General features: G+C 34.9%; 1 protein-coding gene and 1 long non-coding RNA gene across 14 annotated transcripts in view; one reads left to right on the top strand and one right to left on the bottom strand.

Moving 5' to 3' along the window:
* LOC101883647 (uncharacterized) overlaps positions 1-14,648 on the bottom strand; it is a 713,507-nt gene that overhangs the window by 17,572 nt on the left and 681,287 nt on the right. The window lies entirely within an intron of this gene.
* Positions 1-14,648, top strand: part of cgna (cingulin a) — a 78,972-nt gene that overhangs the window by 36,774 nt on the left and 27,550 nt on the right. For all 12 annotated transcript variants that reach the window (XR_015511316.1, XR_015511315.1, XR_015511314.1 and 9 more), the window contains 5 exons: positions 1,389-2,043; positions 3,945-4,045; positions 4,138-4,207; positions 13,766-13,881; positions 13,997-14,129. Coding sequence is in view for 2 of the 12 variants with exons in the window: in XM_087286912.1 (XP_087143038.1) it covers positions 1,389-2,043; positions 3,945-4,045; positions 4,138-4,207; positions 13,766-13,881; positions 13,997-14,129 (1,075 nt within the window). In the remaining 10 variants the exon portion in view is untranslated. The remainder of the gene's footprint in view (positions 1-1,388; positions 2,044-3,944; positions 4,046-4,137; positions 4,208-13,765; positions 13,882-13,996; positions 14,130-14,648) is intronic.

Raw genomic sequence — 14,648 nt, 5'->3', positions numbered from 1 at the left:
TAGTGAATAGAAACTGTCAGTCCAGTTTTTAGAATTGAAGTTTGGTTTAGTTCAGTTTAGATAAGTTCAATTTGTTTTAATATTCACCCCTGAGAGTCCGAGCACTGAAGAGCAATTCCATCGATGCACAGCTCTACAAGTCCTGAACCATGCAAGCCAATGGGCGAAAGTGAAGGATAAAAAATACCTTGAGAGAAACCACGCTCAGATGGGCATGACCATTTCTCCTCTGACCAAACTTCTTGTGCAGAGCTGAGGTCTAGCCACTGGAGAACGTTGGACTTCAGGAATGACTCGTCTATCCCTGGAGTCTCACAGGAATCAGTCTTATGCTATCCACAGCTGTTCTGGATACAAACTGAACTGAACTTAAACTTTTAAAACTGAACTACACTATTTCAATTTACTATGATCTTTTATGTGATGCTGCTTTGACACAGTCTACATTGTAAAAAGCACTATACAAATAAAGGTGAATTGAATTGAATGTAGGAAAGTGTATATCAGAAACTGATGATATACTGTTAGTGTTTAGACATTAAAATGATCAATTATTTGTGATTTGGTGTACAATATTGTGCTTACCTCTAAACTTGTGCATACAATACTAATATGAATCTAGGTTTTATGAATATATTTTATATGTCACCCTTCACTAAGTAGTTGAATGTTTACAATGTTAGTAGTTTTAGCAAATTTAACACGTCAAATGTTCACGATTATCGAAATGTTTCATTAGAGAATGTTTATGACTCCTTGTGACGTTAATCCAACAAAAAGCTGGATACATTCCTCAAAGATTTAGTTCCATTACTGACATGATAACATGAAGCTGCGGCATATTTGGTGGCTGCACATGCATGATTCAAATATCCTCTTCCACCAAATCCCAGAGGAGCTCTACTGTATTGAGATCTAGAAACTGTAGTGAACTCACTGTCATGTTCACTTAGACCTAGTTTGAGCTTTGAGATTTGAAGCTTTGTGACATAATGGTTTATCCTGCTGGAAATAGCTATCACAAGATGGTTACGCTGTGGTCAAACAGTGTTCAACAATATTTAGGTTAGCTGTGGCATTTAAACAAAGCTCTGTTTGTACTAAGAGTCCCATAGTGTGCCAAGAAAATCTCCCCCACACCATTTCAGCTCCAGCATAAACTGTTGACAGGGCATGATGGACCCATGCTTCCATATTGTTTATAATACATCAAATCCTGACCGTACCATCTTAATATCTCAGCAGTTATATAAAGTACATCAAATCTTTAGTGCCCATTTAGATCATAAAGTTTTAAGGTAATGAAAGTCCCCAGTAAGTAAATGAAGTATCCCGATTCGAATTGGTAAAAATGTGTAATTGATTTGTTTGTATTCTCTGTGTGTTAGGAGGAGAGAGGATGGTGTAATCCAGGGGCCATATTTCTCATCTGGAGACAACATCCCTATCCGTAGGGCTCAGTCTCATGGCTCATTGTTGGACAGAGAAAACAGTCCTGAAGACTTCACAGATCAGCTCCGACGTCCACTTGGAGATGGACGTTCTGGAAGCTATGGCAACCTGGATGGAGGTATTGGTATGGGATCTGAAAGGGAGCGACCCAGAGAAAGGATGGAGAGAAATCAGTGGGGAGGCTCCTACCAGACAGGGCTGAATGGCACTTTGGGGAGAGGGAGAGGTGGAGGCAGTCACCACACCTCATCCGAATCCATCGAAATAGCACTGCACAACCAGCACACTCAGATCCAATCAGCCCCTAGCTCCACCCGTCAGACCCCTGTCCAAAGACTTGTCAACAGGTTCGACGGGAGCTCTTCACAGGTGGATAACTCTGCAACCACCACCAGGGGGCGCTATCCTGTTCCAAATGCAGACGACAGACCCACTTCAACTTCACCTTTACCTGCTCCATCTCTCATTCCTAAAACATACTCTTCACCATCATCTTCGTCACCTGCTTCTGCTTACAGCAGCCTGGGTCGTGGATCCGGTTCTATTGCAAAAGTTACAGCAGTCACTCCCTCTGTTTCATCTGATGGACATGTAAGTGCTTTCCCTCCCCTTTTGGCCTGCAAATCTCTTTGATTTAATAGAATTACATCACAGCTTTCTCCATTTCCAACTACTTCTATAATGTTTATTAGCCATGGCCATCCGAATAATCTGTTTGAAAAATTTGTAAAAAATGAATTTATCTTGAGAATATAAATTTTAATTACTTGCTTGCTTGCTGACTTTATTCCTACATCTTGTAGTTTTTGTCCCTCCCTTGAAAGTGTTGTCTGAAAAACTGAAGATGGAAAATAAATCCATATGAAAGGTTTATCTGAGGAGTTCAAAGTTGTCTGAGGAGTAGGGCTGCACAATATATTGTTTCAGCATCGATATCGCAATGTGTGTGTCCGCAATGGTCCCATCGCAGGATATGCAATGTTCAGTTGGGTTAATTATTGATCAGCACCACCAAAATATAACCATAACAGAGTGAAAGTTCATCATTGGCATGCATTTTAAAGGCATTTCAAGAGATTTCGGGGGCAAAAAGTAAACCTTAATGAAGAATAATTTGACTAAAATATTAATACCTTGATGACTATACAGTGTTGTTACACATCTGACTTTAATTGTTCAATTTTTGTACCTGAATACTTATTTTAGCTGTTTATTATTAATTAGTGTACTTTTTATTTTAATTATTTTTGCTTACTATTTGTTAATTATTTTTTATACTTGATTCACACCCTTACAAAATCACCCTAGTCAATCTAAATGAATGATTTCTTTCTAAACAAAGTTATTCATGGCATCTGGTGAAGTTGTAATCATTTCGCAATATATATCGCAGAAAAACTAAATATCGCAATGTTAGATTTGTCCAATATCGTGCAACCCTAATGGTGAGAGACAACCATTTTGTTTGATGAACAGAGTAAGTTTAAACTTTTATTTACATAGAACAATGTTTAAAAAATTTCCTTTTAGTCACTTAAGAACCAATGAGGTTCATTTTTGTGTTTTATGTGGAACGTTTGAGCATCCACAAGAACCAGTGAGGTTTGTTACATGTCTAGTTCACATGGTTGAGACCTAATTATGTTCTTAAAGCCTTAAAAATGTAGTTCAATCAAAACTGAAAATTCTGTATTCATTTCCTCAACCTTCACCTGTCACAAACCTGTTTGAGTTAATTTTTTTCTGTTGAACACAAAAGTTGTTTCAAATTTTGGAAATATGTTATTATTGACTTTCATAATATTTGTTTTTTCCAACTATGGGAGTCAATGGTTACATGTTTCTAACATTACTCGAAATATATTTGTTTCTGTTAAACTGAAAAGGAGATTTAGTATGCCAATTGAGGGAGAGTAAATAGTAAGTACATTTTTATCTTTTGGGTGAATCTCTTATTTTATAAAGTGATCATGTTACTTCAGAAGACTTGCATTAAACTCATTATTCATGTGGATACATTTTTAAATGTTGTTTTTGAAGGTTTTAGGTGAACTCTTTCAGTTTAGGCACCCACTGTATATCTTCTGCATTTGAAATAAATGGTGACAGTATTTTGAAAAAAAAATCTCTTCACTCGTTTGTTTGGCATATTTTTCTCTGACAGGAATTTATGCAAATTTAGGCAGAAAAAAAAAAGATCTAACTTTATAAAGCGAAAAGTGCATGTCTGATGCCTCGAAAGGCATTCGGAACAGTGTAAACAGAGTTGGATACAGTAAAGCAATTCATCAACCCGATACTCTGTTCTCTCTGGCATTGAATGTCATTTAGCTTGATTTAGCTTGATGGTCTCAGATGACAGAATGCACACTTTTGTTACTACTCAGACGTATCAGTTGTTAAAAAAGGCTACCGAGATGTTTTGAAGCAACTGAACTTTTATTCCTTGTGACTTGTGTTTATTGATTTAATATGTTGTTATTTCTATTTAGGTCACTCCAGACCTCTTGATGGACCAGGGTCAAAGTTCAGGGTCAGAGTTCTCACCTGAAGACCAGATCCAGCAGATAATCTATGATGCTCTCCGTCAGGGGTAAACTTTTATTCTGATGCATAACAGTAATATTTAAAGACTGAATGTCTATAGTAATATATTTTTGTAATATGTTGATTTATTTTGTTTAGGAGTACAGAGGGAGATGTTGCCATTAAGCGCAAAGCTCGAGTCATCTGTAATAAAATTCAAGGACTTAAGGTACTTTTTATAATTACATTTACACACATTAACACTTTGATACTAGGGGTGCAGCAGTTCAGTTTACTCACGGCTTGGTATGTGTCACAGTTTTAGGGTCACAATTTCGGTACAGTACGGTTTGTGCTATGCTTAGAAAAAACTGCCTACAGAACAATTCAAAGAACAATAAACATATATAATGGGTAACAAACACCTGACAATGCTTCTCACATATGACTTTAGATTTTCATGTTCTTGCAATAATCAAATAAAAGTAGGGGATTTTGAAAATTGTATGTTCAAACAAAATGCTTAAGAAAATAAAAGAAAAAGCTTAAATTTTCCCTTTTTCTATTTTACATATTGACTCAAGTCTCCACCAATAATGCAGACAATAATCATGTCAACACATCGTAATAATTAAGCACTTTTAAATTATTGATTACTTCTGTCTACATTATGCTTCCATTACCAAGGCAACAATGCACTTTTTGTTCATGATTTCTTTATAATTTTATTATTATTGCAAAGAGCTTCATTTCACTTAGCACCGTTGTGGTGAATGACACTTAAGCAAAGAGAGAGAGAGAGAGTTCGGCTCTTCTCTCTTAATTCAGCGGGGACAGTACATCGAGAAAAAACCTGTTCTTAGCAGGCAGCAGGTAAACAGACTGAATAGCAGGAGAGATCAGGTGGGGAAAACACATAGAAGCAGGACTGAATGTAACTGGCAGCCAGTGTAAAGACCTGAGGACAGGTGTGATGTGCTCTGATTTCCTGCTTCTGGTCAGAATTCTGGCTGCAGCATTCTGGATGAGCTGCAAGTGTCTGACTGTCTTTTTGGGAAGGCCAGTGAGGAGGCCGTTACAGTAATCCACCCTGCTGCTGATAAAAGCATGAACAAGTTTCTCTTAAGTCTTCACTGGAAACAAAGCATCTGATTCTTGCAATATTTTTGAGATGATAGTATGCTGATTTACTGACTGCTTTGACATGACTGTTGATACTCAGATCTGACTCCAGAGTCACACCAAGATTCTTGACCTTATTTTTTGTCGTTTGACCTTTAGAGCCAAGGTACGCATTCACCTTGAGAACCTCATCTCTGTTCCCAAACGCAATGACTTTAGTTTTCTCTTTGTTTTTACTGAAGAAAATTTTGGCACATCTAACTGTTAATTTTATCAATGCACTGGCAGAGGGTGTCAATGGGGCTGTAGTCATTGGGCAGTAAGGCTAGGTAGATCTGAGTGTCATCAGCATAGCTGTGGTAGGAGATTTGGTTCTTTCTCATTTTTTGGCTCAGAGGGAGCATGTAAAGGTTGAACAGGAGAGGTGCCAGAATCGAGCCTTGTGGGACTCCACATGTCATGGGTGTCCACCTCGACCTATGATCACCTAAACTGACATAGTAACCTCTCCCTTCAAGGTAAGATCTGAACCATTTGAGGACTGTCTCAGACAGCCCAACCCAGTTTTCCAGCCTATCCAGAAGTATGATGTGATCGACAGTGTCAAATGCAGCACTGAGATCGAGCAGTACCAACACTGTTATTTTACCTGAATCTGTATTTAGACGTATATCGTTGATTATCTTTATAAGAGCGCTCTCTGTACTGTGATGTGCTCTGAAACCAGATTGAAAATTGTCTAAACACCCCCTGAAGTTTAAGAACTTGTTGACCTGGTTGAAAACAACTTTTTCAATGATTTTGCCAATGAAAGGGAGATTTGAGATTGGCCTGTAATTGCTCAATATGGTGCTCTTCTTCAGGTTGCTCTTCTTCAAGAGGGGTTTAACAACTGCAGTTTTAAGTGAGTTTGGAAAAATCCCTGAGAGAAGAGAAGCATTTACCACTTTTAGGAGATCCATTTCTAAACAAGTAAACACCGTTTTAAAGAATGATGTGGGGAGCGTGTCAAGACTGCAGGTTGATGTTTTTATAATTTGCACGATCTCTTCTAAGATTTTACAATTAATTGCCATGAAATCAGACTTAATGTCTGACTTCTCAAGTTGTGGTTGAGCTTGTTTGACATCGACACAACTTGGCTGATTGGATGAGCTGATTGCCTTTCTGATATTATTGATCTTATCAGTAAAGAAATGAGCAAACTCATTACATTTACTTTCAGAGAGTAGCTCACTGGGAATCCGACTGGGGGGGGGTTTGTGAGCCTCTCTACTGTTGCAAAGAGTGTGCGAGCATTATTCACATTGTTGTTTATAAGGTTTGAAAAGAAAGTCTGTCTAGCAGTTTTTAGTTCCACATTAAAAGCATGAAGACTGTCTTTATAGATATTATAATGGACTACTAGTTTCGTCTTTCTCCACATACGCTCAGCTTTCCTGCATTGTCTTTTCTTCATTTGAACTGCTCTTGAGTTTCTCCAAGGGACTCTCTCTTTGCCAGTTCTCTTCCTAACTTTAACAGGAGCGATGTCATTTATTACATTTTCAATTTTAGAATTAAACAAATCAAGGAGAGAATCAACAGAATCTGCAGATATACTTGGTGCTAGCGATATGGCCTTCATAAACTGCTCACTGGTGTTCTCATTTATGCATCTCTTTTTGACAGAGACAGATCTGTCTTTAATAGCTGGAGTGATCAATATATCAAAGAAAATACAGAAATGATCAGATAGTGCCACATCCTTTACAACAGTCGATGAAATGTGTAAACCCTTAGTTATAAGTAGATCAAGGGAGTGTCCACGATTGTGTGTGGGTCGTTGAACATGCTGAGTCAGATCAAAGTGTTAAAAACAGTCATCATTTCTTTTACAGCATTGGTTTCTGGATTATCAATGTGAATATTAAAATCCCCAGCAATACTAAAATAATCAAATTCAGATGTTACTATTGATAACAGCTCTGTAAAATCATCAATAAAAGCTGGAGAATATTTTGGAGGTCTGTAGATAATGATCAGTAAGTTGCGTGGAGCACCTTTTAGTGCTATACGCAGATATTCAAATGACAAATAGTCACCAAATGACACTTGTTTACATTCATACACATCTTTAAACAGGGCAGCGATGCCTCCACCTCTCCTATTAACGCTCCAAACACTCAAAAAGTCAAAGTTTAAAGGAGCTGCTTCATTCAGAACTGCTGTGCTACAACTGTCATCTAGCCAAGTTTCATTTAAAAGCATAAAATCAAGGCAATTTGTGTTGATAAAATCGTTGACTAAAAGTGACTTATTATTGAGTGATCAAAAGTTTAAAAGTGCTAACTTAACAGTTTTAGTCATTTTCACTACAGAAGTCTCAGATATACATTTAATAGACACCAGATTTGAATGATTTGCTATACGGTCTGAAAGAGTCTTTGGTTTTCTGTCACGTAATAAGACGCATATCTGTGCAGAGAAAGCTACAGACACACTGGGTTCCTGCTTGTTCTGTAAACATCTGATAAAGACACTGTTATCTAAGCAGGCACCCAAGACACATCAATGGCAGATATTAAGTTCACCAGCTAAAGATGAGATCAATGACTTGTAAATGACTTTCAGGTGACTTAAATTTAAAAACATTTAGCCATTTTATATGAGATTATCATATGATGTATGCATAAAATTTAAGTTGATATGTAACTATTGTAATAGTGGGCCATTATCAGCGGTAACGTGCTGCGTTAACGCAAGACTTGCGATAAAAAAATATTGCCGTTAATCTTTTCTTAAAGTTGGTTTGGGAGCTGGGTTTGTTCTACACAAGGTATGATGACTTTTAGCTTGATATTTTAGCGTGGATGTATACCTGACCGGTGAGCCGTCTGATAAAAAAGTGCCTTTCTGAATCAAATCAGCAGGATGCCTGACTTTAACTGCAGTTCGGCAGTTTCACTTAAACTCATGAAGATTTCATTCATGCACCCGTGACAAACTGGGGTATTAGACGCAAATAAGGAGTGAGGTGAGATTGTTATATAGTTTAATAACTCATGCCAAATGGAAAGAAAAAAAAGTCTGCATTTCGCGATGTGTGCGTGCGTGTGTTTATGTGTGCGCTCCTTTACTGACAGCTACGTGTGTGAATCTTGTCGGAAAATATGGCCAAAAGTCCTACATGATGGTAAATAATGCCACTAATATATGCATACTCCACATGTCTTAATTCCATTTCTGTTTAGTTCAGTTATGACTTTAGTCGCAATAGGGTAATCGAAAACCACTGTTTAATCAGCATTTTCTGTATGTACGTACATCAAAAGCAAGTATGAATGTGCAGCCTACAGTTCAAAATTCATGTTTAAACTGAAGAAGCAGTTCGTGAACACAAGTACATCTTATTGAACAAGATTTATTTTCATCAACAATTATCATAGTAGAATAGAACAGTTTCTCAAGCAGTTTGTTATTCAATTTCAAAACAAGAGATGAGCCCCTGGTCTAATGCGCCACCTCGCTTGAGAAATTTGTTCTTAAAGACTTTTTATTTGGGTAGCACACAGATTCTGAATGCCCTCGGCAGAATTCAAATGCGCAATTTTAATCTAAATTAATATTGAGATTAATCTAGATTAAAAAAAAATCCATGCCAACCTATAAATTATTGCTAGTCTGAGAGGTATGTTACACTGTATAATATTAGTGTATTTCTGTCCTGATCTTTTATGTTATTTCGAATCATTGCTGAAGTGTCATTATTAATCATATTAGTTTTGCTTATTATAATGTAATGTAACCATGAGAAAAAGGAAAAAATATAGCTGATATCCTTATTACGGATTCAGTAAAAATTTGTAACAGAAAGGTTGCATTTGTTATTTTTTATGTTACTTATATTGTTATTTATGTTATTTTATTTAGTTAACTATTTGAAAAACACCATAATCTCAGTTGAATACTTGTAATTTAGATTTTTGATTCAAATAAAATATTAATAATATTAGTAAATGTTTTAAAGAATCTAAACTAACTACCAGTGAGCATTACATTTGTCAACTAATATTATCCACATTATTGCTTATAGTTAGTGAGTACCTCACTAAAACTTTCACATACCTAATATTATCAACTTTTTGTTGGAGATTTGTTTACTCTAAAGTACATATTTTTAACGCACTTCAAGTTATAAAAAAAAAAAAGCTAAATAAATTATTCCATTGCTTATATGATCTGTTACTGAGACTTAATCTTGACAGATAGTTTTGGATTTTGCCATCATTCCCCATTCATGTACGTAGGAAGTGTACTTTTATAATCTATTTAGGAAATAGCTGCCTGGGGTGTTAGCAGGACAGCCGTAGAGCGAGCTGACTTTGACTAAACCCAGCTGCTAATAAACCTGCCATTTTTAAAAAGCTGTCATAAACAAGTGTCAGTAGTGAGAGGTGATTTACTCAAGTGATAAAATCCTCCAGTCTGGCTGTGGAAAGTAGGCTCAGTTGGCACAGTATTCAGTACGCAGACAGAAACAGCTAAAATGGGCGTTATGTTTGATGGCATTTTAGTTGTTGGCATCCCTCGCTAAGCTGTAATGAATTGGCACTGAGTCGCACCTCCCTTAAAACAGCTGAGCCCATTTAGGAGTGAGAGGAGGAAAAAATGTTTACTACTCCATTGACTACGAACAAACACTGACTCCAATGTCTACCAGTCTAATCTAATAGTCTTAAATACATTTAAATTTCAATAATAGTATACCATCAGAAATGATAAACTCTGTTATATCGATATGTATTTGCATTTATGCCACTTTTTGTTCATTTCATCTTCAACGCTTGGTCTCATTTTAAAGAAAAACAAATAATATGCATCATTTCTGTTATATATTATATGCAAGTCCACAACTGTAAAACAAAAATATATATATTTTGTTATATTATATAAACTGGCAATTTACATTAAAAATTGACATAAAATCATAGTTAAGTACTTGTACAAATTATATTTTAAATTGTTTAGTTGATATTTTTAAAAATCTGCTTTTATAAGGAGGTCCCATGTTTTTGTCAATAGCTTGGCATGAATAAAATATTATTTTTCTTACTTTTCCCAATATTTATAAAGTAGATTTCAAAATCTATAGTATGAGCTGTGTGTTGGCATTTGATTGGAATTTGTTTTCTAAGAAACATTTTTAACAATTGCTGTGAAAATCTAGGATGTTTGAAGAATCTAATAATCTTTTCATAATAATAAAAACATGTTCAGACTATTGTTTTGTAAAAGAAATGTAGATTTGAAAAGAAATCAGAAGTTTTTAATAGTTTGTGATTTGACATGAGGATTGTTGTAGCAAAGTAATGCTTATTAGTAGGGGTGTAACAGTTCACAAAAATCACTGTTCGGTTCGATACGACACAGTAGTGTCGCGGTTCGGTATTTTTTTGATACAGCAAAAAAAAAAAAAAAAAAAGCCAGAGGATTTCTCTGATTTAAATTTTTTTAAATGTATTAAAACTAAGATCATAAAAGTATGATCTTGTTTTGTTTTTTTACTTTAAACAGTGATAGAGATATACTTCTGGTGTTTGCTTAGCAGCAAAAAAAATAAATAAAATCCTTCTTTGGTACTCAACCAAAAAGCTTACTATAAAAATAAATGTAATATTGTAGTAGTTAAACAAATAAAAAAGAACAATTTATTTTTTATATGGAACTCAGTTTTAGTCTATTTTTAAAGATTTTTTTATTTTCAGAAGGACGAGTGTCCTTTTCTTCATACAACACATATCTGCTTGATTTGACTGTCATCTGCCATTTTAGTGGATGTGAAAGCAGGAATTATTTGACTGAAATGGGCTTATGAAGGAATAATGCAACGGGGCTCTATTACATTTCACATTTTCTTAAAGCGGAATTTCCATTACCGATTAAGGTCTAACTGGTCTTGAAATGAACCTTTTTTTCTTGGTAGCACCGATGCTCTTAACTTAAAAAAATTTAGGCGCACCAGACACAATTTAGTTGCACCAACCAAAAATTATGAGCACAGTTACTACATGTTTTATATTAACAGATTCTATTATATATTAACACGGTCACACTTTACAATAAGGTTCATTAGTTAATGTTAATTAATGCATTTACTAACATGAACAAATAATGAACAATACATTTACTACTGTATTTGTTCATGTTAGTTAACGTTAGTTAATGAAAATACAGTAGTTCATTGTTAGTTAATGTTAACTCATGGTGCATTAACTAATGTTAACAAGCATGGACTTGGATGTTTACAAAGCATTAGTAAATGTTCAATTATGATTAATAAATGCTGTACATGTGTTGTTCATGAATAGTTCATGTTAGTAAATGCATTAACTAATGAACCTTATTGTAAAGTGTTACCATTAACACTCTAATCACAACTTTCAAAAAACAGAAATCTGCATGCGCTCACCGGCCTGCATGCACTGCTTGATGTGAATGAGAACTGAATTACCAATAATCACTGAGCTGTCTGATAGTGCACAGATGATATTATAACCTATTATTTGCATATGTCATCTTAATAGCAATAACGGTCTTTTCATGAGCTGTAATATTAGTTTCATCATAGTGAATGCATGCTTTTTAGCCATTGTGACGATTAAATGAAGGTTTAAATAACGTTTCATGCTTAAAATGTCTAGATTCAGGGGCAAACACTGTTACCTGAAAGCTCTGTCCCACCGGCTTTACGGTGAACGCTTTAGTCATTTTTATAGCAGACTTTAAACACTGGTAGTCCTCTATCCACTCTTCGAAAAGTGTAAGTGCTGGATTGACAATCAGCACATGATCATTAATCAGATGTGTCATTAGTTGTAACTCAGCTGGTTTCTAAAACTAAATCGGTCAGTATTGTTTTCATTCTCTCGGATCCAGACCTTTACATTTTTCAGCTTGATGGCGGGGCAAGCATTGCAGGCTTTATTTGTACTTATTCTCTTATCTTATAGATATTAGTCTGAATCGTTTGGTTTGCAATGTGTACCGAACCGAAAGTCTCGTACCGAATGATTCAGACTCTAAGGGAGTGGGAATAAGTGCTGATATGCAGGAGATCAGACAAATAAGGTGGTGCAAGGTTATGGATGGCCTTGAATTTATGCCTGAGGATTTTATATTTGATTCTGGGTTGGACTGGAAGCCAGTGCAGATCTTGCAAAACAGGGGTGATATGGTGAAAAGAAGTAGTTTTGGTGATGATGTGGGCAGCTGAGATCTTTAAAATGTATTTAAAAGGTTTAAAAATGGTTTGGCAAGTTGCTTCAAACTCCTGAAACAAACTACAATTTTATTTGTGATGCATTTTGTTAGAAATGTTATAACAGCTGTATTTTTATCGTTCAATATGGAAAATAATTGTTGAGGTTGCATTTTTGCCGTATCACCCAGCCCTACTTTTAGTATATTTTCAAGTGAGTTTTTTTTTTCTAAATATGCCTGAAAAAACAACACTTTGATAATATGCTACATGACAGTTGTAAACTTAGCCGTGATCTTTACTCAGAAAAATACAATTAAACACATACGTACACTCACACACATAAATGTTATGTTGTATAAAAATAATTACTACTACTACTACGACTACTACAACTAATAATCTTAACATTTTGAAACCATTTTTTATTGTTGTGCCATGTAGAATATTATTCAAAATAATAATTTCTTAATTTACAAATTGTAAAAGTATCCCAACGGCTGGTATTTTAATTCTTATAAACATTTAACTTTAAGTAATGTTCTCTTGAAAGCATAAATGTCTTTTTATTTATTGAGAAATTGTTTGGAATAGTGATCTTTACACAGGATTAAACACTCAAGCTTATTATGTCTCAATGGGTAGCAATCCACTAATGACTGCTCTGTTGTCTACTTTATATACTGTCATAGAAGTGGACTTGGATTATAGTGTTTTGGGACTAATTGGAGCATAATCCGGTAATGCCTTGTTTACATAAAAACTGTTTGACCCACATGGTCGGCCCTGCCTGCCACTCACAGACTGTGTGAAATGGGCAAAACAAGGGAAACACTTGATGTCAGTTTGTTTATTATGCACTTCTAAGAAATGTTCTTTCCAGTCAGAGATTTTAGCATCTACAGTACATTTAAAACCTAGATATTTGTAAACGGCTCCCCTGTTGCAAGTTTATATTCTTTTAATTATTTTAAATTAAATAATTTATTTATATATATATATATATATATAAATTTATTTATTTATTAATTTATTTGTTTTGTTTGTTAGTTTGTTTATTTATTTATTTATTTTTTTTACTTTATTTATTCATTTTATATCATATGGAGGTTTTTAATACGTTAGATTTTTTTGTTTTGTTTTTGTATTGTGTACTGCTACTTTTGTCATTTTTTTGTGATGCAGAAATTCGCCTTGGGACAAAAAAGTATACCTTAACCGAAGTATTATATCATGAAATGCTGCAAGCAGTTATTGACATTTGAAGCAGTAAAGGATAAATTGTAAAAGCACAATAATATTATGATCTCTATTTTTAAATATGCTAAACATCTTTCAGCATCTAAAAGGGGAAAGCAAACGTGAGAAAAGTGATATCTAATCTTATGAATGCAGTCATATAATCCATTCTCTCTCGGATTTCAGGCAAGCAGATCTGATGACTCCTTAAAACATGAGCTTGAGAAATGTCTGGATAAAAATATCCAGCTGCAGGAACAGCTGGGGAGGAAGAACACAGAACTGCACCAAACACATTCAGAGTAAGAAGAAATACATTTGTTTGCCATTATAAACATTCAGACATCTACAGTTAATAAAACCTGCAGCATTAATTATAGTTTACCCATGTTGTTGTTGTGTGCTTTTTTTCCTCAGTCTTACTCAGTTACGTATGGACAGAGAGAACGCAGAGTCTCATGTTAGAGAGTTGGAGGATCAGCTGGCAGGACTGCAGGAGGAGCTGAGGAGAGAAACTGAAAACAAAGCTCAAGCTGACACAATGCACATGGTAATCACAAACATAAGCACACACACACACCCCAGAGAAAGGCTAAAATGGTCACAACTAACAGATAAACAAATTTATGACAAATCAAATCATTTGAATATGTTTATCTTTTTAAAACATGTGAAAGTCAAAATTATTTGCTCTCCTGTGAATTTTATTTTATTTTTTTTATTTTTCAAATATTTTCCCAAATGTTTAACAAAGCAAGGAATTGTTCACAGTATTCCCTATACTATTTTTTTTTTCTTCTGGAGAAAGTGTTATTTGTTTTATTTAGGCTAGAAGAAAACAGTTTTGATATGTTTTAAAACCATTTTAAGGTCAATATTATTAAACCCCTTAATTGATTTGCCTAATCAATCTAACTTGCCTAATTAACCTGATTAAGCCTTCAAATTGCACTTTAAAGGGCACCAATGATGAAAATCATCTTTTAGAAGCTGTTTGGACAGAACTGTGTGTAGGTATAGTGTGTCCACTGTCATATTGGGGTAATACACAGACAAAAAGATTTTTTTT

The sequence above is a fragment of the Danio rerio genome, chromosome 16 (genome assembly GCF_052040795.2).
Source record: "Danio rerio strain M-AB ecotype USA chromosome 16, GRCz13ab, whole genome shotgun sequence".
Lineage (NCBI taxonomy): Eukaryota > Metazoa > Chordata > Actinopteri > Cypriniformes > Danionidae > Danio > Danio rerio.
This window is presented reverse-complemented; position numbering and strand designations above follow the sequence as displayed.